The 24,503-nt window shown below is 53.5% G+C and overlaps 7 protein-coding genes across 7 annotated transcripts; 5 read left to right on the top strand and 2 right to left on the bottom strand.

Moving 5' to 3' along the window:
• Positions 1-3,483: 3,483 nt before the first annotated feature.
• SPSK_08132 (uncharacterized protein) lies at positions 3,484-3,855 on the top strand (the record flags this gene model as incomplete). The annotated part of the gene is made up of 1 exon (XM_016734775.1): positions 3,484-3,855. One exon carries the CDS (start codon positions 3,484-3,486, stop codon positions 3,853-3,855), a length of 372 nt encoding a protein of 123 aa, XP_016591319.1.
• A 2,027-nt stretch (positions 3,856-5,882) lies between these two features.
• SPSK_06844 (uncharacterized protein) lies at positions 5,883-14,024 on the top strand (the record flags this gene model as incomplete). Its single annotated transcript, XM_016733518.1, has 3 exons — positions 5,883-6,098; positions 6,309-6,590; positions 6,627-14,024. The coding sequence occupies 3 exons, from the start codon at positions 5,883-5,885 to the stop codon at positions 14,022-14,024; spliced, it is 7,896 nt and encodes a 2,631-aa protein (XP_016591318.1).
• Positions 14,025-15,151: 1,127 nt separating this feature from the next.
• On the top strand, positions 15,152-15,466 carry SPSK_08167 (uncharacterized protein; the record flags this gene model as incomplete). The annotated part of the gene is made up of 2 exons (XM_016734806.1): positions 15,152-15,265; positions 15,329-15,466. The coding sequence occupies 2 exons, from the start codon at positions 15,152-15,154 to the stop codon at positions 15,464-15,466; spliced, it is 252 nt and encodes an 83-aa protein (XP_016591317.1).
• Positions 15,467-16,010: 544 nt separating this feature from the next.
• Positions 16,011-16,686, top strand: SPSK_07970 (PUA domain protein; the record flags this gene model as incomplete). Its single annotated transcript, XM_016734622.1, has 2 exons — positions 16,011-16,024; positions 16,101-16,686. 2 exons carry the CDS (start codon positions 16,011-16,013, stop codon positions 16,684-16,686), a joined length of 600 nt encoding a protein of 199 aa, XP_016591316.1.
• Positions 16,687-17,122: 436 nt separating this feature from the next.
• On the bottom strand, positions 17,123-17,996 carry SPSK_07850 (uncharacterized protein; the record flags this gene model as incomplete). The annotated part of the gene is made up of 2 exons (XM_016734504.1): positions 17,123-17,812; positions 17,928-17,996. The coding sequence occupies 2 exons, from the start codon at positions 17,994-17,996 to the stop codon at positions 17,123-17,125; spliced, it is 759 nt and encodes a 252-aa protein (XP_016591315.1).
• Positions 17,997-19,513: 1,517 nt separating this feature from the next.
• SPSK_10801 (uncharacterized protein) lies at positions 19,514-20,082 on the top strand (the record flags this gene model as incomplete). Its single annotated transcript, XM_016737071.1, has 2 exons — positions 19,514-19,918; positions 19,951-20,082. The coding sequence occupies 2 exons, from the start codon at positions 19,514-19,516 to the stop codon at positions 20,080-20,082; spliced, it is 537 nt and encodes a 178-aa protein (XP_016591314.1).
• A 584-nt stretch (positions 20,083-20,666) lies between these two features.
• Positions 20,667-22,987, bottom strand: SPSK_07118 (phenylalanine ammonia-lyase; the record flags this gene model as incomplete). The annotated part of the gene is made up of 2 exons (XM_016733786.1): positions 20,667-22,782; positions 22,863-22,987. The coding sequence occupies 2 exons, from the start codon at positions 22,985-22,987 to the stop codon at positions 20,667-20,669; spliced, it is 2,241 nt and encodes a 746-aa protein (XP_016591313.1).
• Positions 22,988-24,503: the final 1,516 nt, after the last annotated feature.

Raw genomic sequence — 24,503 nt, 5'->3', positions numbered from 1 at the left:
GGCAATGGCTAGCCCCCAGTGGCTGCGCGATATGCCTTCTAAATTTAGCCTTGCGTCAGCCACCTATCCGCAAGATAGAAGTGCTGCGGCCAACAGCCGTTATCAACACTTGACGGTTTTTATGATTAACTGTGGCTGCATCGTGTTTCCGTTGTTCAAACAGGCTGAGTGAGCCTTCGTTCCAGTCTGTATGCAATGAGGCTTCTGTGTGTTCAAAAGGCATCCTGTTCATTATCCCCAGGAAGTGAGGCCCTCAAGGTATGTGGCTAAGCTCTACTAACAATTGCCAATTTGGAACATACGATGCATGGTATTTTTATATTTTGATTTTAAGGCCTTGCTTAACTTGGACGGTGACTTGTTTGACCCATTCTCCTTGTTCAGGATTTAATATGCGCGCACTTTACTTGAACTGTTAGCCCGTTGCTTGCATGCGGCCGAATCCATCATCCCTTGCCCGTTCCTATTCCCCGGCTGAAAGAGGGCCTTTGTCTTGCCATGTTTGTACAATGGCCGTTAGTTTGATTCGGAGCGTCAAACAAAGTCTAGTCCACGCGGACCTTTATCGGCGCCGGGACCCTGGCCGGCATGCGCCTTGGTCCCGCACCGTTTTGTATTAAACACGGCCGTTTTGTCTCGGCGCAGTTGCCATATGGTGCCTTGACCGGCATCCGGGAGCGCCGCTCTCTTTTGACACTCCTGCGGTCCGAAATTGGCGATAGCGCGCTCTCATGTACGAACGTCGTGTACACTTTCTACGCGTGGCTGCCTTGATGCCCAAAATGTATGTTTCTTGCATATGGGCGGGGTGGGTTGGATGCGTTGCTGCAGTTATGATTCTACATACTATGCGATACCCTGCCGCCGCCTTGTTTTGTTTCTCTCTAGAGAGCTTCTCTGCCACGTTGCGGGTCTTGTACGTTTTGCCTCCTTTGACGATGCACACAAAATGTCTGCCACAGAACAGCAAGAAAAGAGAGTCCCATCTCAGCCATTGACGCATATATCCGCAAGAGGCGGTGAGAAACAGAAGTTATGATGACCTCACGCAAGCAAAAAATACTGCCGATACAACCTTGTCAATACCCCTCTATTTGTTTTCTTTTCACCTACTGAATTTTTCTACCATCCCACTTCCGCATTTCTGGTGGTAATCTTTTTGCTGTACGTCGCGTCACACTCGCGTTTTCCTGTCATTCTTTGTGGTCTCTTCCCTTCGTCATGTCTCTTCTTCGTCTTGCCTCACTCCCGCCTGCATTTCCGGCCTCCCGCCACCTTTTGCGATAAAGCGGTGAGCGAGGCGCTATGCTGTTTTGGGCGAGCAAGCGAGCCAAGCGGGAATGTGCATGAAAGCCAAAAACCAACCAGCGTTTGGTGGCCAGTCGACGGTCCACTGGATGTGGATTGGAGGGGACGTACGGGTTGCCATCAGAGAAAAGCAGCGAGTAATGCAAAAAAGAAATGCGGGAGTTTAAACAATTGGGCAGTTTTCGGCTTCATTTTTCCCCTTCAAATTTTCCCAGCCACCTCAAATTTTTATATACATTCTTTCCTACAAGCAGCTATGCAAGAACAGCTGCAGCGCGGACACGAATTATATTTCAATTTTTTGGGGGGCCTTTTTTTCTCTGCGCTTCTGTTGTGTTCTTTTGCAACATTGCCGTTTGCTGTCTGTGGGGGCAATTATGGGTTCCGATAGGCAAGAGATCGATTGGACGACCCTCGGCGGTGGTCGTCCAGATGTTCCATAGACACTTCGAGTATTCTCGGGACGCAAGTCTACCCAACTGCGGAGAACCAGGCCGCAGACCGGTCCAGACGTAGAAAGAGAGGTAGTTAATATGGCCGGCGGCACAGGTGGCCGGCGTCTACTAAATAGCACGTGAGTTTGAGTTTGGATACATGATGTCAGCCGAGTGCTTGCCCTGTGATACCACAGGCTCTTTTCAAGCGCTATCAGATGCAATTCGGAGTACGACATACGCAAAGCCAGTTACGAGTGGAATCGGCTGTCTTCTCATGGACTAGGATCGAAAACCTTTGCCACGCCAAGCCTGCCCTACGAGTACCTCACAGAGACGTATTATGTCGCTGCGCAGATAAACCGCGTCATGCCACTCTGTAGCAACAATGCGTTGATGGTCCTATTTTCTTGTTCCGTAGCGCACATTTCATTGACCCTCAGTGACGTTTAGTGATCCTTTCAGGTCCTTGCGAGCCGCAACACCAGATCAGTCCAGTCCGCATTGCATGTCCAGAATGTACCTCTAGGTGGCATCGCATGCTTGCAGCAAGTATGGGTACGGCCAGCCGCCACTAATGGCGCATCGCTGCCCAGCGATGGATGTATCAATACCCAGGCGTAGACTGTGAGAAGGCGGTGGACAAAGGAATGCACATATGACCGAGACTCTAATTTGCCACGCGGCGGTGCAGCGGCGAATAGCGACCCGTCCCGAGTGTCGTTTTGACTTGATTAGTCCAACGCGACTTCGACGCGATTTGCAGACCGCGTTTTATGATTTGCTTTTTAGGCCTCTCCGTTAATACGAGTAAACAGAGGTCGTGTAAAAAATAAAAAGTAAAAGAATAAAACCAAATAAAGGGCGAGGCGGTCAGTCCACAGGTTTGTGTCATGGAAGAAAAAAGACATATGGAAGCAATGAGGAAGAGAAACAACCCAGGTTTGTCTTGTCACTGGTAGCTCACGGACTGCTCCGTCAAACCGGTGCGGGATGATCGCGTTTCAGCCCCTGGGCAGTCTCGACATCGTCCTCACGACGTCGTCGTTCCCTCTCTCGTAAACATGGTAGAGGGAAGCTCGTCCCGGAGCCTGGTTCGGCTGTTTGAAGCAGCCCCCGCCACGGCATTTTAGTTTTCTTTTTGGCAAAACTCAGCTGAAGAGTTTTCCTTACCTCGTAATTACGTCGTTTGGTTGTTTCTTTTCCCAAGATCGGCTGCGGTCGCCATCCTGTAATACGACGTTCTCCATAATGACATTATCTCGTCTCTGACGTCCCGCGTTCCGTGCGCCCATATTTACCTTCTGCACAGACGCCAAAGAGTCCTGTCCCGGCAACGAGTAGGGCAAGGCCAGGGGGTGGATTTGAGGGTTTCGTGAGAGGAGCCGTGTGGGAGATGGAAAATGTAAAAAAAAAAAAAAAAATTAGACTGAGACATAAAAATTGAGGGGTGACGTACCATTTTTGAAGACCAAAAAAAGGTATTGCAGACGCGACGCATCGTCAATGGTGAGCTCCCTAAACTCTATTTATGACGCCCTGGTCAACCTCTTTTATCCGCACGATCCAAATTACGGAGCATCGCAGTAGGATGCAATTAGACAAATGCAAAACTAATAAGAAACACTGAATGGAGGCAAAACTGGCAGGTGCCGCCGATAGCCCCAGGGAGAGAAATGTCAACAGGGTCCTTGCCCACTTTGAGCTTCCTGGCCCTTCCTGTAAAATAAAAAATAAAACGATGTCGCCGGCTGTTCCCCAGACGGTTAGACTGGGCGAGACTGGGCGAGACTGGGCAGGCGCGATCAGCGCAAAGACTCCAACACAGGGAAGGAGACAGAGAGACGACATCCATAAACGGCAAGCATCAGCCAAATGCCCCCAAAATCAAGCGGGTCGTCCGACAACTTCCTTCTCCCTGGCAGATGTCTTGGAACAGACGAGGAAAGAGGGTGTGCGAGGCTACTTCCTTGACCAGAGAGCCAGAGTACTCCCAAGAGGCTCTGTCTCCTGCTTCCTGTTTCTCCAGGAAGGTGTGGCTGGCCGACAGTTTATTACGGAACATGTGGTCGCTGGCACCCCCCAGTCGTATCCCACGCCGCCCGAATCATGAAGTAAAATAAAATAGCTGGGAAAATAGGTATCTAGCACCAAATAGAGAGCCCACTAAGTGCCAAACGCGGGTGCCTTCCCGGCCATCCCCAGTTTCCGCCCACCGACGCAAGTTACTTACCTTTTTTCTTTTTCCTCTCCCGCGCTCTGCTTGCATCTCTTTCTTCTCTTTTCTCCCCAACAACATCTCCCATCCCGGGAAACAGACGACAAGCAACGACGACAGCGCGCATACGAACCGAAGAAGAACCCGCGTCGCACGGAAGACGACGCCCTCAGCCCCAATTTCATCGAAGTCGAAGAAAGAAAAGAACCCCCCAAAGAAGACAGACGAAGAGAAGACGGGCGTCATCGACGTTTGCCCGCCGCCCACGCTACCAACGACGACCCTGTTGCGCTCCCGCTTCCCACTACCCTGCAGCAGACGTGCAGTAGTCGGCTTCGCCCACGACCAGCAGCAAGCGGACGGCTCCAGGTGTGCTCGACATAACCCTTTTGGTGGTTTGCCTTTCTTGAGCGTGACTTATTTTTCTGCCTCTCTCGCGCCTCTGGATTCTTATTGTTTTGCTTTGCATTTGGACTGCTTATTTGCTTTTGTTTTCCTTTCCTCTTTTCTTCCGCAACGCCTCCTGTTGTGTCTTCACGAGGCTACGCAGGCGCCTACCGTTCACAACACTGCCGGCCGACAACAGCCGACTCACGCCTCCGGTATGTTTTCCTACGATTTTCGTTCGTGTCGAAGATGCTCATCTTCTGCCCACATACTGCTCAGTCTGTCCTGTCCAAATCCCCGCTCCTCTTGAGTTCAAACAAACAAGCGTGTACTACACCACCCACACCGTTGCGCCCGCTTCCCCCCATCCATTCCTGCTTATCCTTTCTGGTCGTCATTTTGCCCGTTCTCCTCTATCGCCTGCGCGCCTGACCTGCAAGACACCCTTTCTTTTATTGTATGTAGCGCCTTTGCCTCTTTGACCCAACTATTCGGTCTACCGTCTGCCGTGCGATCGGCTGGTCTACCTTTGGTTTCTCCAGCCCAGCTCTACGTTTTCGTCGTCACTTTTGCCCCTCCTACCAGCCACTCCGGACCACCATTTGACTTTTTCTTGACTGGTTCACACGGCACTCACCGTTGTTTTTTATTTGATCTTTTGTATTTTTATTCACCCCCTTTTTCAACTCTACTGCACTCTTGTCCTTCATACTCGCAGCAGGTGTGTCACACAGAGTCACCCTCCATGGCCTCGCCGTCTGGCCTCTCCCCGTCGTTTCCCTCCCTCCACCACACGCCTCTGCCTCTCTGGTTTCCTCCCTCCCTTACACGGTCCTCTCATATCCATTAGCAACCCTCCCAATGCTTCTCAGACTCAGAGCCAACCACCAATCCTGTTCTCCCACCCCTTTCCCAGCAAGATCTTCAGCCTGCGCCGCCCTTGCAGCTGCATCGGAAGAAGGCAACATCAAGACAACCTGACGAACAGACTGGAGCAGAAACAAACACACAATCTACTTAAATGAGAAGATCGCACTTGTCCCGCAAACCAAAACTGACTTTTTTTCTCCAGCGAACCGCGTTGCAGAAACTCACCGACTCTGGGCTATTCGCTTTTCTTGCCCCTTCCCCTATTCCCCCTATATCGTATACTCTCGACTTTGTTTTTATCGTTCGTTTTTGTTTCGTGTTTCTCGCGTTATTGGTTGAGGCGTTTGTTGCGTGCGACGCTTTCCGACGTCCAGCGCACTCCGCGTGGATGTACCTTGTTTTGAATCTTCTAACATTTAGGCCGAACTCGACGTCTTCTCACAACACCTTCGACATCACCGACGACAACAGCATACCGACTCCACCTGTTTTGCGATCCCATATCTCGAAACCCTCGCTCTCCCTGCCGTCCACCCACCCCCTCCCACCCATTCGCTCGCTATCGCTATTAGACACGTCGAGTCTTGCGGGCTCTCGTATTTCCATTGCGTCCATGAGTTTGACATTTGCGCCCGAGTATACCGTCAGCCTGCAAGACATTCACAATGGCCGCGGCCAATGTCCTGATGTCGCGCCCCGACAGCGCAGCCATAAAAAACGCCGGGTACGCCTGCGAAACAACAATCCACCCTGGGACGAGGACGACTGGGTGGGATGATGCGACTATTACGACCAACATCGACACCGACCGCTTGCCATGGTCAGCCGAAGACCTGCGCGTGCGCTTTCACACCATAGCCCTTATTTGGCTTCAACTACGAGTAAGACGTCCTTTTTCTTCCAACGCTCTCGTTTCCTCTCTCTATCCATTTCCTACAACCTTTCTTTGTTCACACTGGGCGGGAACATGTTCTCATCCGATCTGGCTTGGTGATGGCCTGGTATCAAGGGGTATCTTTTCTGCCCAGAGTGTATCTCGAACCACCGTCTCTTATATCATTTACGTTGTTGTTTGAAACAAGCCTATTCAGGAAACGGTCCTTGCCATGCTATTCTTACGCAACATACTAAACGAGGGGGATGTCGCGTCTGGTGTGGAGGCCCCTTCGGAGAATACAAGGATGTTTCCCCTCAATCTCATGACCACCCCCCTTTCCCAATCGCCTGCTACATCAGCGTGGCTGGCGGGCACGCGCCCTGGCGCATCGCATCAATCTCGTGTCGCGCAAACGGCACGCAACCCCAAATCAAACGTTACCTTTTCCCTTTCACTTCATCGCATCGATCTGCTCACTGGCTGCATGCTCTCTTTCGTTTGTCAACGTTTGCTAACGCTATTCTGCGATTAGAGCCCCTTTGCGATTGCGCGACAATCACCACCGAGAGAGCGGTGTCACGCATCGCGCCTTATTGTACCCAGCGTCTCCCCGAAATGGGCGCGTGATTTGCGTACTCCTTGCGCTTCTGAGCCCGGTACACTAGAAGACGACGGCAACCTTCTCGACCCGCACCACATCGATGCCGTCCCAGATCGGCGCATAAACCCCTTGGATCGACCCAGTGGTGAACCACCGGCAACAGCAGCAAGTGGCTCTCGTCGCCCCGGTCGCAAAGACTCTGGAGACCTCTTCAGCGACCCCAACATGAATTTTATCGACTTCTCTTCCACCGATGGTTTCTGGCAAGCCGCAAAGAAAAAGAAGAAGGTAACGCAACAGTTCAACTGGGCCGACACCAACAACAACAATGGTAGTGGAGGTGGAGGTGACGAAGGTGAGAAAAAGGAAGGGGACGCCGACGACCAGGCAAACAAAGACGCGGGCAGTGGTGGTGCTGGTGGCTCTGGCGACGACAAGAAAGACGATGAGAAGAAGGACGACAAACCCGCCGACGACCCATGGGGAGACTTTACCGCAGTAGGCGGCAAGAAGAAGAAGGACAAGAAGACCAATCTTTTTTCGCTTGAAGACGACGACAAGAAGGCCACCTCCAAATTTGACGACCTGCTTCCTGACATCGCCCCATCTGGCGACTTTGATGCCTTTCAAGAAATCAAACTGACCGACACAACACCGACATTGGACTTCAGTATAGGCAATTCATCGACGACAAAAACATCACAATCCTTTGGCACGTGGGGCAATTCATGGAACACGGGTTCCGCGTGGGGATTTGGCAAGTCGGAAGAAAAGGCTGCCCCTGCTGTGGAAGAGAAGAAGGAAGAGGACTCCAATCCATGGAGCATCAATCGGCCAAAGCCGAAGAAAAAGACCAAGCAAACTATTAGCTTTGGCGCCTTCGGCGAAGAGGAGGAGCCTACCGGGAAGGCTCCAGTGGAGGAGGAAAAAGAGGACGACGGCTTCGGCTTTAGTTTTGGCAACAAAAAGGACAAAAAGAAGTCCGGCTTCTGGGGCGACGACGACCCTGCCGAAGAGAAAAAGGAGGAGGACAACGCCTGGGGTGAGTGGGGCACGATCGGCAGCAAGAAGAAGAAGGCCAAGGACCCCGAACCTGAACCTGAACCAGCCAAAAAGGAGACGCCGCCCGAAGATGACTGGTTCTCTCCTGTTGCCTCCAAGAAAGACAAGAAGAAAAAGGCCACCACCTCTTCTTTCTTCGATGACCCGGTGCCCGATGAGCCGCCCGCAAAGGAGCCTGAGCCCGCAGCCGCTGCCGACGACCCATGGGGCATGGCGACGTCCAAGAAAACAAAGAAAAAGGTCGGCAAGAACAACGTTTCCAGCAGTATCTTTGATCCTCCCGAGCCAGAGCCGGTAGCAGAGCCTCCTAAGGGGTCAGAGCCGTCAGAGAAGGAGGAAGAGTCTAGTTGGGACGTCTGGGGCCTCGGTAAGAAGACTAAGAAAAAGACGATCGACGAAAAGACTTCCGAGCCTGTTCCCGAAAACGAACCTGAACCGGAAAAGAAAGTCGAAGACGATTTTGGATGGGGCGTCACGACCAAGAAAAAGAAGAAGGCCAAGGCTGGCGCTGTGAAAGAGCCAGAGCCAGAGCCTGAGCCTGAGCCTGCGAAGGCCACGACGTCCTTTGACGACGATTTTGACTTTTTTGGTAAAAAGAACAAGAAGTCCAAGGCTGGTGTTGTCGAGGAAGTCGTCGAAGCACCACCACCGCCTACAGAAGAGACCAAGACGGACGACTTTGACTTTGGCTGGGGCGCTCCAATCACCGGCAAGAAGAAGAAGAAGGGTGCCAAGGCAGCCGATGCTGTGCCAGAACCGGAACCGGAAAAGTCTGCCGAAGACGACGCAAAGCATGCCGCCGATTCCATGTTCCCTTCGTTTGTCTCCATCAAGACCGACGCCAAAAAGAAGGAACTCGAGCCTGAGCCGGAGAAGAAGGTCGAGGACGACCCCTGGGGCTTCACAACGACCACCAAAAAGTCCAAGAAGAAGAAGGGTGCTACGGTCGCTGTCGTTCCTGAGCCCGATCCACCCAAGGAGCCAGAGCCAGAGCCAGAACCGGAACCGGAACCAGAAAAGAAGGTTGAGGACGACCCCTGGGGCTTCACGACTACCACCAAAAAGTCCAAGAAGAAGAAGAGTGACATTGTGGAACCCGTCAAAGAGCCCGAGCCGGAACCCGAACCGCCAGCACCCGAGCCTGCTCCTTCTAAAGGATGGGGCTTTTCCAGCATCTGGGCGTCTGCGACCAAGAAACTTAAGGAATTAGATTCCGAACGTGAACCTCAACCAGAGACCCTACCGGAACCAGAACCTGAACCTACACCTGAGCCGGAACCTGAGCCGGAGAAGAAGATTGAAGATGACTTTGGCTGGGGCACGACTACCACCAAGAAAAAGAAGAAGAGCAAGAAGGACGCCATCGTCGACTCTGTCAAAGAAGAAGTCAAACCAGAACCGGAGCCTGAACCGGAAGTGACCCCTGAGCCAGAGAAGAAGGTGGAGGAGGACCCATGGGGCTTCACGACCGCAACCAAAAAGGAGAAGAAAAAGAAAAAGGGTGCCGCCGCTGTTGAGGTGGTTCCTGATCCTGCTCCAGAGCCCGAGCCAGAACCCGAACCGGAGCCAGAGCCCGAGAAGAAACCTGCTGAAGAAGACCCTTGGGGCGCTTGGGGCACAACGACCAAGAAATCGAAGAAGAAGGCAAAGAAGGACGCTGTTGTCGAGCCGGTCAAAGAACCAGAGCCCGAACCAGAACCTGAGCCAACCACAAAGCCAGAGCCTGAGCCAGAACCGGAAAAGAAGGTTGAGGATGATCTTTGGGGCTTCTCCACTTCGAAAAAGGACAAGAAGAAAAAGAAAAATGCCTTTGTCGTCGAGCCTGAACCGGAACCTGAGCCGGTTCCAGAGCGTGAGCGTGAGCCTGAACCTGAGCCGGCCCCAGAGAAGAAGGTTGACGATGACCCTTGGGGCTTTGCTACTTCAAAGAAGGAAAAGAAAAAGAAGAAGAACGCCATTGTCTTCGAACCCGACCCCGAACCCGAGCCCGAGCCAGTTGAAAAAGAGCCTACCAAGGTTGAGCCTGAAGACGATGCATGGGGCCTCAGCTTGTCGAAGAAAGACAAGAAGAAAAAGAAGAACGCCGGCACGCTTGAACCGGAGCATGAGCCAGCCCCCGAACCGGAGGCCGAGAAAAAGGAAGAAGAAGATCCTTGGGGTTTCGCTACGACCAAGAAAGACAAGAAGAAGAAGGGCAAAGATGATGGCTCTACCAACGGCGACGGCGCCTCCATCAGCAAGACTACAGAGGACAACTCTTGGGACACTTGGGGCGCTACTACAACCAAGAAGGACAAGAAGAAGAAGAGCAAGGATGAAGCCTCTTCAAATGGTGACAATGCTTCAATCAAGCCTGCCGACGATCCACCTCCTGCTGCCGACGACGACTGGATGAATTGGGGCACGACAGTCAAGAAGTCCAAGAAGTCTAAGAAGGCCACCAGCGATGTCTGGGGCGAGCCTGACAAGGTCGACGACCCGTCTCATGACAAAAAGGCCGACAATGACGTTGACTTTTTCGACAGTTTGGGTTCTTCTGGTAAGGCCGACAAGAAAAAGAAGAAGAAGGACATCGACAATACCAAAGATGCGCCCGCCGACGAACCTGTTCCGGAAGATGAAACCAACGACTTGTGGGGCGGATGGGGCACGTCTTCTAAAAAGACGAAGTCAGGCAAGGTGGCCGAAGATGAGGAAAAGCCACCCATTGTCGAGGAGCCAGCCAACGAACCTGAAGACGAGTGGGGCATGACAACCAAGAAAAAGAAGAAGAGCAAGCTATCCAAGAACGCCGAGCCAGACCCACCGCCACGCGAACCGACTCCTCCACCGCCGGAAGAAGAAGAGGAGAATATCTGGGACGAGGTTCCATCCAAGTCCAAGTCGAAGAAGGATAAAGAAAAGGACAAGGAGGAAGAGAAGGAAAAGGAAAAGAAGAAGGAGCCGAAGTTGACCAAGAAAGAGCAGGAAAAGCTTGAGAAGGAAAAGAAGAAGGCAGAGAAAGAGAAGGCCAAAAGAGAGGCTCTAGAAGCACAGGAGGCCGAACTAGCGGCAGCTCGCGAAGCTGAGGAGCAAGCTGCTCGCGAGGCAGAGGAGGCAGCACAGCGCGAGGCTGACGAAAAGGCACGCATCGAAGCTGAGGAGCAGGCTGCGCGCGACGAGGAGGAGGCCAAGATCGCCGAGGAGGAAGAAAAGCGCACGACGCTCCAATCCAAGAAAGATCGCGGCCGCAAGCTTACTAAGAAGGAGCAACGCGAACTCGATCTGCTCAACGAAAACGCTGAAAAGCGGGCCGCGGAGGCTGCAGAGAAGGCGGCTGCCAAGGAGGCCGAGGAGCAAGCGGCCCGCGAGGCGGAAGAGCAAGCCCAGCGCGAGCGTGAAGAGGCTGAGGCCGAAGCTGCTGCCAAGAAGGCATCCAAGTCCAAGTCCAAATCGAAGGACAAGGATGCCGACAAGGATTCCAAGGACTCCAAAGACTCCAAAGACAAAGACAAGAAAAAGGAGAAGAGTAGCAAGAAAGACAAGAAGTCCAAGGGCAAGGACGGTGACGACGGCGACGACTTATTCAAAGACCTCGAAGATGACCTCATCAACCTCAGTCCTGAACAGGTCGAAGAGATTCTGGCGCCCAAAAACGACTCCTTCAGCTTCTGGGGCACGGCCAAGAAAATGACACAGAGCAAGAGTTCACTGCCTGAACCGACAGGTTCTAGCGCTAGCGCCAAAGCGGCAGCAGCCGAGGCGGACGCTACAGTGGCAGATGAGTCAGCGAAGGTTCTGGAATCGACAAAGGACGCTAAGAGCTTCAAGACCAAGAGCTCCAAAAAGGGCAGTGCCGTTGCGGAGGCGACCAAAGAAAAGGAGAAGGACAAGGATAAGGACAGGGACGTTGTCGCGTCGTCGCCGCCGCCTACCGCGTCTTCTTCCAAAGTCAAGAAGGTCGGCGGCAAGATTTCCGATCGCCTCAAAATATTCGAATCCATTGCCGACGACAGCAAAAAAGCTCCTGTTGACGAAGAACCTACCCCTCCACCACCGCCTCCTCCTCCTGCGCCAGAAACAGTGAAGGAGAAGAAGAAAAAGTCCAAATCCAAAGACAAGGAGATCGTCGTCGAAGAAGAGCGTGAACCCAGTCCCCCGCCGCCAGCTCCTGTCACAAAGAAGGGAACTTCTCGGTGGTCCTTCACATCGCCGCTGAGTTTCTCCGTCGAGGAAAATGACGGCGCTGACGACGCCAACAAGCAGAGCCACGACGACGAGCTTGTTGTAGACATGGCGCCAACGAAGAAATCAAAGAAGGGCACCATCAGCAAGTCCAAGTCCAAGGTCGAAGCTGTGCCGCCGCCGCCGCCACCGGCTCCTCCTGCTCCCCCAGCCGTTCCCGAAGATCCAACTACCCCACCGCACGAGTCGCGATCCGCAAAGAAAGAACGCGCTAAGATTAGTCGCGATGGCAGCTCATCGTGGGGCATGTGGAGTGCTGCAACACCACAGCCTTCTTCCGCGAGCAAGAGTCGCGAGATGCGCCAAAGCTCCTCATCGAAGAGAGAGTCCAAGAGCAGCAGCTCTAGAAAGGTATCTGGCGAACGAGATGAAAAGGCGTCCTCCTCCAAAGAATCGTCCGCATCCGACAAAGCCGACCATGACCGTTCGGTGAAGCTAGACAAGGGTACCATCAAAGAGACGCCCGCCAAGATGCTTCGCCGTCAGAGCGTTTTTACCAGCACGCCGCCGCTATCACGATCCACCTCAACGCGCGAGAAGCGACACAGCAGCTCGCGGCGCAACTCCGTCGACATGTCTCATGGTGTCATTTCGCCCCCACCCGAGCCTGCCGAGATGTCGTCTAAGGCGGCCAAGATCCTGGGTGTTGGTGTGGACGGTGCAAATTCTGACAAATTGGAGCGGCGTAGATCAAAGGTACGGCTGACCCCAGACGCTTCACATAACAGAAACGTTTTACTAACAGCGCGTCTCGTTGCCCAGGCCCGCCGCCAGGACGAAGATGACGTCACGACCGACGCTGCCGCTTACCCCGTGGCTCCTCTCAAGCGCTCCAACTCGACCTCTACCAAGCGTTCCGGGTTCTCCGGCCTATTTGGAAAGATCTCGTCTACCCCTACACCTGAGACTCCCGTGCCTCGCTCCGAACCACGACCTAGTGGCAGTAGCCGCCGCCGCGACCGCGGTGTGACAACCGACGTGGAAGATGGTGGAAACGTGACGGATGCCGACCAAGAAGCGCGCCGTCAAGCACGTCGCGCACGTCGCGCTGAACGAGAAGCCGCTGAACGCGCCGCCGAAGAAGAACGCCGGGCTAAGGATGAGGAACGCCGCGAACGCCGTCGCAGACACGAAGAGGCGGAAGAAGCGCGCAGACAAGAAGAACGCGAGGCCCGTCGCGCTGAACGGCGCGCGCGCCATCGTGAAGAAAGCGACCGACGGGCGGCGCAGGAACGCGAGACGGCCGAACATGCTGACCGTGAACGTGCCGATTACGAGCGTGCCGAGCGTCGTCGCATTCGGAAGGAGCGTGAGCGTGCCGAAATGGAGCGTCATATCGAAGATGCCGATGCCGAAGCGCGTCATGCAGCGCGTCGTGAGCGACGCAAGGCCGAAGCTGTCTCCCAGGCTACCCGGGAGAGCGAACGCGAAGACGACGACGCGCGCAGACGACGCCGCAGTGAACGCCGTGTGTCCCGCGACATGGAAGGCAAGACATCGCGCAGACAGTCCGACACGGAAGACTACCAGACTTACTCACGTGGCGACCGGGAACGCCGTGAAAAGCGCAGCAGTGCCGTCAAACCTAGCTGGCCGCACTCGGGCACCTCCTCATGGGTCAAAGAGCATTCAGACGCCCCGCCACCGCCACTTGAGCAAGACGCTGCTGCTGCCGCGGCCGCTGCTGCCGCTGCCGGCGACGGTAGTACGCCCACAGACGATGATGGAGCACGTCGGGAACGCCGCGAACGCCGTCGTACGAGCCAGCGCTACCATGACGGGGAAATGACAGCTGCGGAGGTTGAGGATGACCGCCGTCGCCGTGCTCGTCGTGAGGAGCGTGCTCGTGAGCGCGGGCAAGACAAGTCCTATCGCGACCGTGAGCGTGGCGAACGGCGTGAACGTGGCGAGCGCGCTGACCGTGGCGATCGTACAGGGCGCGGTGGCTCTGACGGTAGCGATGGGCGCAACGGCCAACAAGACCCCGTGTTCGTGGACACGACACCACGCAGCAGCTGGTGGCGCAAAATCACTGGCAACTAGTCTCGTCGACGTGTGACAACAGAACCCTTACTATCTCCCCCACTCTTTTTCTCTGTTGTTTCCTTTCTTCTCTCTTGTTTTTATCAAAGCCTATACCTCTCCTCTCTATCAGCTTTTTCTTTTGCTTTTTCTTTTGGTTTCTCAAGCATCTTATTGGACTTGTCCATGGTAATGTTGAGATGGCGTCTGATTTATTTTACGGTTGTTTCCGCACAGCGAGCTTGGAATTTGTAATGTGTATGAAAATTATGGTTGAGCATCTCATGTTGTTGTTCTGTTTGGGCATGTCGGTTTGCATTTCTGTTTTGTGTTCAAAATCAGTTTGTCTATATTTTGCCTTCATATTTGGAGACGGGGAAGCTCCTGTTTCTTGGACTGGCTCCAGGATCCCCGCTGCATTTGTTCATCTTTTGGTCGCTGCACATCCACTCCATTCTGTCCATTTTGCTATTATTATTATCCTGCTTTTGGGTCGTTGCTTTCTTGCTTCAACAAGCTTGCCCTCTTATACCCCTACTGCACTCATCACCTACAAGTTTTGCTTCTTGGGGTATATTTTGTACCTGTTGAGTGTTTCGATATCAGCGAGGCGGGGGTCTCACTTTAGAGAGGACTTTTGATCTTGTTTACACATTTGAGGTTGTAATATCCCATGCAATTTAATAATAAGTCGTGTCCAAGGACTACTCGAAGTTTTGCCTACTGTGACCCGACTCCTATTCTTTCTAGTTGTACGAACGTCTTTCTGTCATTTTATTTGCTTCTGTATATTGTCAATAGAAACGAGAGAGTCAAATATTGACACACAATTTTTTCTTGCTTCTTGTTCCAGTTTGGTGGAGCTTAGTCATCTAGATAAAGTGTGCGTGTCTAGGTGGTGGCTCCTGCCCTGGCACGTAGCGACGTCATCATTCCGATGCACCTGTCCAGGCAGGTGCCAATCCCAGACATAAAACCACTTGCCGACTTTTTGTATTTACGCTTCGAAAGCTTTGACTTCCCTCTTTCACATCCACTTGTTAACCTCAGCACACAATTCAATCCACATCACAGAAACACCTGTATTTGCAGACGCAACTCAATCTCCTTATTATTATTATACGCCCTGTCAACAACAAATACCCACCATGCCTCTCGTCGTGCCCGGCGTGACCGCCAACAACCTCGGCGACAACAAGACGCAGGAGTGGATGTCCAAGCTCTTGGGCAAAACGCTGACGGATGGTGATTCGAACGAGACGGTAAGTCGATGGTAGGAACGATTGGCATGAGCACATCAATGGCTGCTAACCAATAAATGGCAGGCATTCTCCAAGAAGGACCTCCCGAAGAACGCGCGTGTGATTCCCTACGGCGCGACGGCGACCAACGATGTCTCGCCTGACCGTCTCAACATCTCACTCAACGAGGATGGCACGGTGGCCAAGGTGCACCACGGTTAAGCAAGGACGACGCGATGAAAGACAGGATGGCTAGAACAGGCTTTGCAAGAGCGGACACGTCTTCGTTTGCGAGCATTCAGCAACTGTAGCGAGCAATTGCTGGAATGGCTGCGAGGTACATGGCACAGCCATACCAGTGTATACGTAGCAAACAGACAATTCATTTACGATCATAATCTATTCCTGCCTCTCGCTTCGTAGTTGCCAACCCATGTCTATGTTCGAGGCTCTCAGGCCATGTACTCAATCTTCGTAGGCTATGCACATCATTACACTTTTTAGCGCCAGTTGCAGGCGGCAGTCCACTCAGAATTAATGGGGCAATCGAGCGTGCGGAGACAGGTTCGTTCCAGAAGCAGCCCAGCGCACTTTCCACTGAATAACTACCCCGCAGCCGTCGATAAAGGCTGGTTGGTGCAGCGCCCGCAACTCGACGCGTGCCTCGTGCCCTCAAAATTTCAGTAGCGGGGCACGTCTACAGATATCGTTTCTCTCGTCTCTTCTCTGCTCGTCACGTCCTATCGCCCACCCCAAAGCTCCCACAATGTTCAAAAAGGAGTAGGTGTCCATTTTGCGTGACTTTGTCGGCTGACTGCCCTTTTTCTGCACGTCGCGTCCTTGCTAATCCAACCAGTCTTCCGCCCGCGCCGCGGCAAAAACTCAAGTCGTCCGTTCAACGGTCGCTCCGTCAGTCGCTGCTGTCCAGCTACCCGCTCCTCACACCTTATGCGGACGAGATCCTCCCTAAGAAGGCGTCCCTGCAGTCCATAAAGCTGCCCGATCGTGCCGTCCTTTACGTCCTCGACTCCGAACCCCTCTTCTTCGAGTCAGGCAAGCCAGGCAGCGACATCCCCCTGCTGCCCCATCTGCGTCTCGTCCACCGGTTTCCTCATGCCTTCCCCAGCATCCGCATCGACCGCGGTGCTATCCGCTATGTCCTTGGCGGCGCCACGCTGATGGCCCCTGGGCTGACGAGCCCCGGCGGCCGGCTGCCACAGCCGCACGACATTGAGCCGGAGCAGGTCAGCGCGGACGGCCACTGGAGCCGGGAGCTCAAGAAGGGCGAGCCGGTGGTTATTACGGCCGAGGGCAAGGAGGAGGCGTGTGCTGTGGGCCTGTTGGTGGCGGACACGAAGGAGGTCAAGGACAAGGGCAAGGGCCCCGTGGTGGAGGATGCTCACTACCTAGGCGATGGCCTGTGGCGGCTACCGTTGGACTGAGATCCATGGCGGTTATGGGAGGGCGGGGCAAGTGGGAAAGATAATACATAACGATAGGAGAGCGAAAGGCATTCTTTCGTTGCACAAACCTGTACTTTTGAATATACCAACCAAGCATATATATTACGTATGAGATGTCGAGGCCAAGCTCAGACATTCACCAGTAGCACTCATTACGTATCAAGCGTGCTTGTAATTGTTTTGTATGGATGAACCCCGGATTCAACGCCTGAAAATAAATTGGAGATAAGATATCAAACATAAAACCATACATAAATAGGGAGATGGGAGACAGGTTCAGCGGCAAATGACAATACAAATACGGGTACTTTTCGAACCCAGATAGTTTCACACAAATTCATTGATGGAGAGAGAATAAAACAAACAGAAACAAAGGCAAATGCAACTCCGGTGATGTGCATTGTGAAAACACTCTTTACGCAACAATGATCGTCTCGTTCCAGACCGGCACGCGGCGGAGGCCGTCACCCCAAAGGCCGACAATGGCCATGCCAAATGCGAGGCCGCTTGCCACCGTGCGCACAATCTGCCGCTTCAGGAACGTCTCGACAGCCGCGCGCACCTCTTCACCGTTGACCCCCGCAGAGCCGTTGCCTCCGTTGGCACCGGCTGCGGACGTGTCAGCGTCATCACCGGCGCTGCCGTCGCTGTGCGCGTCTGACACCGAGCCACCCGACACAGAGCCGGCAGTCGCCGAGCCCAACACCTCGTAGCTGGCCTCCATGTGAGATGCCGAGGTGGACAAGGCCGAGCCGCTGCGCCGCAGGTCCTTGCCGAGGGGCGACGACGGCGCAAACGGATCTGTCGTCGGGTTCCCGGAAGACGACGACGAGGAGGACGAGAACAGGTACGGCGCTAGAGCGTCCGAGGCGGCGAAGCGGCCGCCGATGACAAGCAGCGCCGTGTACAGGAGGTACGGGTGGCGGACGGCGCGGGGCGACGTGAAGAACGCGACCAGGAAAGCAGAGCTAGCGACGGTCGAGAGCGTGCGAATCTGGACGGAGGCGGCGTCCTTCAGGCTGCGGAAGGCATTGGAGGCCGTGCGAGCCGAGGGCAGGGTGAGGAGGGTAGGGACAGTAACGGTGGAGAGGGTGTAGGAGAGGCCCTAGGGACACAGCCAATTAGTCACGATAACAACGACAATGATGCTGACGCCGACAGTGGCCGTGCATGACGGAAGTGACGATGACGTGCGCCAGCTGTCGGAGATGCTATCTTACCGTCAAGAGGCCAAGCGACACCGTCCCGACGAACTTGAGGACGGCCACGCCGCGGAACGACAACGTCATGATGGGCAATGGTGCTTGGTGTTGGTGCGGCGAGTGCTGAGGGTATGCTGTGTCGTGTGTATCGTTTGTTTCCCCCTTGTCTCGTCTTTGGCAGTTCGAGCTTCGAAGTGAGAAAGGGTCCTTGCCTGTCCGTCAAGCCGTTTGGGTGGGACGAGACACAAGCCGCGAGTTCATATAGAAGTGGGGAAGCAGGGCAAAGTCGATGGATGTGAGGTGACATAAGGAAATTTGAGATAGAAATAGATACAACGTTGGAAGAAAGTAAAAAGAAAGGAGAGTTGCCGTGTTAAACGCAGCAAAGGCAAAATGAGGGACAATGGGAAAACGCAGGAATGGGAAAGAGCTGGCCACGCCAGGCAAACGCCGTTGACCACCGCACCTTCCCCTCTCTCGCAAAGTGACGCGGGGGTCGGTCGGACAGCTGGCGAGAGCCCAATAGCCCCAATCCAGCCCTCAAAGGCTCCAGCAGCCGGGCCATCAGGCTAGAGGCCTGGCCAGGCCCCACGCTGACGCCACCCCGCCGCCCAGCTTCGTCGCTTTTGTCGGCCTCCCTTCCGCCACAAACCAATGAGGTCACCCGCCGAAAGGGATTGCCAGCGTACAATACAGGCGGCCATACGACTTAGTCTGTGTTTGTATTCCCAACAAAGTTCACATCACGTGCCTCACTTAGTCATCTGACGTGAGTACATGACAGGTCAAACACGACTAGTTGAATCGAGTTGCAGCAACGTAACAAAGTAAATAATCATTAACGCTTCTCTATTTCGACCGGGATACTATCCACATTCAATGAATCGTCGTACTGTTCTTGATGGATGCCAGGCACGTTGTTGCTAATGTTCCTTAGAGTATATGTGTAGATACAATATGCATTTGATAACATACCATCTCTATTTGTTTTCTTTAGTTTTAATATTTATATTTTTACTTGTTCTTCCTGGCGTATAGTGAGTAATTGCAACGGCTCGGTACTAAAATATTGAACATACGGGTATGGTTCAGGATGGCATAGATACCGGTCGCCTTGCTGCATCGCATGTTACCATATTCGTCGCCGTCCTCTTGCTTTGCATCGAGATTTATTTTCTGGAGATTTCGCACAATCTGGTCAAATTATGGGCCGCATCCAGGTATTGTCATTCACTCTTCTTTGACCTCTTCACCCACATCACTGATATCAAATAATATCTAGTTGGCTTATGTCGTTTGCCGTGACATAACAGGTGCGTGTAAGCAAATCTCTTCTTAGCGTGCTGTTGGATGTTGTATTTGTCGAGTACTTCTTCAAGCACTGTTTGAACTATCTTGCATCAACGTTTTGCACTCCTTTGAAGGGGCTAAAAAAAGAGTGTCATAATCAGCAACAGCCGACAGCTAGGTTCACATTTTCGACGAGACTCGTTTGCAACGCCGACTATTAAATTCAGCATTTCCCTCCACACCTTATTGCCCTTTGCCTTTCTTGTAACTTTACCAAACACCGTATGCAGCAATATGTTATTCAAACAGCCACCATGTTCAAGATTCCCGCGCTTCCCCCGCCGAGACCGGCAGCACAACAGACACGTTTGACTGCTGCCACTGCCACAGACAACCCGCAACGAACTGACCGCCGTCAGACGATAACACCGCCAGACTTACCGGCGATGGTCAAGATGTCGATCACCAGCGAATTCCGGAACCTTCGAAAATACTACCCCCAGCGGCCCGAGGCTGTCGGCGAGGCCATGCGTCTGACCCGCAGGCTCGTCCTCATGAAGCCGGCCCAATACAACTCGTCCTTGGACTTCTTCTGTCATTTTGAACAACTTGTTCGCCAGCAAGACCGCACCGGCTTTCCTCTGGAAGATTATGTCAAGTGTGAATTGCTTCTGCGAGGCATTGCCATCGTCTGCGGCTCGGCGAAACTTGGAAGCGCCGTATGGAGAAGGGCCTGCTGGAATATCGGCAGCTGATGGAGGAGATGAAGACCAAGTTCCGGGCCAAAAGCCAAAGACAGTGGCTGCAACCAGACAAGCACGACATCCCAGCGTCCCAGCGAGCCACGTTGGCTACCGTCCTTCCGTGGCATGGTAAGAAGTGAGTGGTGAGCGTTCACTCTCTTTCAAGTCATGTCGAAGATGAGATTGCTCATTGAGCTGCCGTGGAAATCAATTCGACACCTCTATTTAAGTGGAAGGAAGTGTGTTTGGGGTTTCGTGCGGCGGGGAGGGGGTGGAAGGGTTGGATTATGGACTTGTACTTTCAGGGAACGCACACAGGGCCATGATCTTCGTGTCGATGTCTAGGAACGGCGTTGGATGGCTATCCTTTCTTATACCCTATACTGACCTTTTGTTTTTGTTTGATGTATGAACTAGCTGTTTAAAAATTATAATTCCCATTTAAACTAACAAGTTGCTATGTGTAATTACACACCGGCCTTTTGGCCTTTACCCTTTCCTCTTATCACGTCCATGCCTTTTTTTTTGTTAATAGAGATGCGTCGTAGCCGACTAGAGATCATCGTCAGAGATTGGAAGCGAAAGTAGAACACCTCCTTTGACCACCAGATTAAAGCACTGCAACAACAACACGAACGACATTAAATGGGAGATATTAAAGCAAAGAAATAAGGTGAATAACTTGTAAGGGTGGTCTGTGCCTGCCCATTTTCACCCTGGAAAATCATTTCGTGTCGGCCCACGGCTTGGTCTCCTCGCAGAAGGCGACCACGCGGTCGAACAAACGGCCATCGCGGACAGCCGTGTAGATCTCGCTCGCCATCGTGCCGAGGATGCGCGTTCTGTCCGCGCTTTGGACATCAGTCTTAATGCCGTTTGCGAGGCCATCTGTACTGCCACGGGCCGCAGCTTGCTTCTCAGCCACCAGGGTCGGGTGGTCATCGATACCGCGGTTGAAAGGGATGTTGAGCTCCAGTCTCACGAACTCGTAGACGACACGCGACGCTGCGCTGAGGTAATCACTAGCGGGTGCTGGCTTGGCAAAAAACTGTTCCCGGATCTTGGTATAAGCGTTCACTAAACACATGGTGACCAGTTCCTGGAACGCGAAGATTGTCATGCCACTGGGGAGCACGAGAGTCAACTGGACCATTCGAGAAAGAAGAGTACCAGAGATGTCGCGTGCGGCCGCCTCTCCACGGGCTTGGAGGTCCAGGTGCGACAGCTCGTCCCAGCGATTGAGCAGCTGCGACAAAATATCGTCGGTGAGAGTGGACCCAAGCATGGACTTGTCCTGCGAAGACACGAACATATCCTTGATGATCTTCGACAGACTCTCAATGACGGCCGCCCGGAACTCGCGCTGCATGCACCGCAGGTCCAGTGCCTGGCACAGCACGTAGACATAGGTGGCCACCATGAGACCGACCACCTCGCCTGCCTCGAGCGCATAGCGAGCAGCCACCAGCGCCATGGAGTTGACCGATTGGTTGGCCATCTCGGCAACCTGAACGTGGCTACTGATCGGCCGTGCGAGGTACGCCAGCTCAGCCTGGTAGGCTGCCATGTTGATGTCAAAGCCTTTGCAAAGGAATGATGTGCTGGGATTATCAGGGCTCAGGTTGGGCGGAAGTCCGCGGTTGCGGGAATTGTCGACGAGCTCCGCACTTTGAGCATACAGCAGGCGGCCCAGATTCTGCAAAGCAGTCAGCGTCTTCTCCATGGCTGACGTGACAGCCATTGCCTGGAAATTGCCGCCGTGGTGAATTATACCACCAGCTGTCTGGTCCTCCGACTGGACGTCGATGAGCGGGTTGTCCGTGGTGGCGTTGAGCTCGGTAGCAACTTGAAGTGTGGCAAGCTCGAGGTCTTCGAGTTGAGGACCAATCCACTGCGGCGATGTGCGGAGGGCGTAGCGGTCTTGGGCCAGGCCAGCGCGTGCCGGCTCCCTTTCTCCAGAGGAGAGCACCGAGCCCTGCAGGAAGCTTTGAATGGTAGCTGCCGCCTCAATCTGTCCACAGTGGGGTCGCACGCTGGAGATGAATGGATCGTAATTGTTGATGGAACCAGACAAAGCCTCGGTGCTCATGGCCGTCAGAAGCTGCGTCCAGACGGCCATCTGGTTGGCCATGTACACTGCCAGCGATGCGGCCGCAGCACTGGGAGCCGTGCCGTTGGTGATGCCTAGACCTTCTTTGGCCTGCAGCCGCACAGGCAGAAGGCCGGCGGCTTTGAGGGCCTGATCCGAGGGAAGGTAACGAGTTGAGCTCCCAAGAGGTGGCCCGATCTCGCCGCCGAGGCTCTCTTGAACGACACTTTCTTGGCACCGCACATACACTCCCGGGTTGCCCTCGAGGGTACCAGCAACGTATGAAAGAGGTGCCAAGTCACCCGAAGCTGAGATGCTGCCTCGGAGAGGTACAACAGGCGTCATATTGGCCGCCAGCAGGTGCAGCAACGACTCGACGACCTCGACACGCACGGCCGAATGGCCACGGGCCAGAGAGTTGCCTCTGACGAGCATCATTGCACGCACAATAGCAGGCGGCAGGGCATGGCTGCGAACGAGCATGTCCACGTTGGCGGCTACGCCACTGCAAGTCGAGGACGTCACCTGTCCCTTGTCCGAGGGCAGGAGAATACCAACATTCAGAAGTTGAACGAGGGCTGACTGCAGCCGGTGAAAGTCCTGGGTCCGCGTGTCGGCACTGCCACCAAATCCCGTATTGACACCGTAGATTACCCCACCGGCGTTGAGCTTGGACGCCAAGAAGTCAACACTGCCAGTCATGCGGTCGCGGACGACCTCGTTGGTGGTTAATTGGGCGGGACTTCCGTACCTAGAAGACAACAACGGCATGTCAGCACGCTATCTTGTCAACAAACCTGGCAAGGGAAAGGAGGTCGGGCTAAAACACACAGGGCGACAGCCACGACATCGGCAATCGTCAAATCTCCACCGGTTACCGATACAACTTGTCCATCCTTCTTCGATGCAGCACGGACGACAGCCCACTCGCGGCAAACCATCTGCAGGTGAGGCATCTTGCAGGTGGCAACGGCTTGGATTGATAAAAGGTTGAATTGATCCATGAAGATCCGAGATGATACGAAAATATAGAGCGGTAAAGAGATCGATGATGCAAAATAGATTGAGAGGATGTAGAAGAAAACGAGTAGATGCTCAGGCAAAGTATCGTAAGCAGCCGGTGATAAGGACTTGAAAAGTAGCAGTAAGAAATAAGAATGAAAGCGTCTGTCCTCGATATGTGCTGGTCAAGATTGTAGCAAGGCCTCTGTGTGACACGGCTTGTTGCTTCCTCTGCTTTGCTCTCTATCTTCTTCCTTATATTCTCGTCAAGAAACTGTCTGCACCGACAGCAGTCGCGCTTGCCACAATAACATGGCAACGTTGTTTTTACTACCTCTCGCACTTTCCTTTAATACCTCATATCCCACCGGTGGCTCCTTCCCTCTTACTTTCCTAAGACGTGGCGGGGATCCACAAACGGGCAGCTGCACACGTATTGAGTTTGCCTCGTCGCGCTTCATCGTTGCTTCCTTTTTCGTCTTACATCCCCGTACGGACCTTCCGATCAACGACGTGCCTTCCTCGACCTGCACACCGACCTCGTCATGGCCTTGGCCCCATGGCCATCATCACCCTCATCTGACCCCACGCGCGGTTCCTTTTATTTGGACTCTTCAGATGCGAGGAATATCTTGCATCACTATCGCGTGACATCGCCCGCCTCTCCTCGCTGAGACCTCAGTATTTCCATTGCACAGATTCAACTTTCAGCATTCCACCCCGGGCTTCTCGAGCCTGTGTTCTTGGACCATGGCCCCGACGTCCCGGAGACCTTCATGCCAGGATCGAATATGGACTCTTTCAGGGCTCTGTACCGTCCTCCTGCCCTATCCAACTCTTTGTTTTGTTCCCTCTCTTCCTATTCGCCGCCCTTTTCAAATTCTGATAACAAAGGCTACATCACTGTGTGACGCGACACGAAAAGCTCCGCCATTAGTTGTGTTTTGTCCTTTTCTCTCTAGTTTCCCCATCATATATATTCCATTTTATGTCGAGCTCGCCTAACCAGTCGAGCACGCCTAACCAATCGAGCCAGCCACGGCAGCCATTTATGCCTCTAGCAGTGGCCTCAGAGACCGTCTGCTACATACGACAATACAGACTTCTTGCAATCCGAATCGATGTATTAAAAGGTTCCTTGGATTCCTCCCACAGGTCACGACCGGGTCTCATGATCTACGAGTGAGAGATGTGACAAATGCAATATACGGTACTCTGTACACAGTACAAGATATCGGGGGCTTCTTCTGTGAAACGGATTTAGAACCAGATCTTGTGTTACCTGCTGTCTATGCCCGGTATATATTTCGTTTCCAGCGCCCTTTCTACGCGCCTACACTATTGAGTATGTACGTTTTACGTCATCCTAATATGCAGGTGCCTTCAATATTGCAACTTCGACCACACTTCAACAATATGCATTGGTACTACCTTCTTTCGTCATTCACTGCTCTACGAGTCTGGGTTACT

The sequence above is a fragment of the Sporothrix schenckii genome (genome assembly GCF_000961545.1).
Source record: "Sporothrix schenckii 1099-18 chromosome Unknown Cont41, whole genome shotgun sequence".
NCBI lineage: Eukaryota > Fungi > Ascomycota > Sordariomycetes > Ophiostomatales > Ophiostomataceae > Sporothrix > Sporothrix schenckii.
Note: the sequence above shows the minus strand (reverse complement) of the source record. Positions and strands in the feature narration are given on the sequence as shown.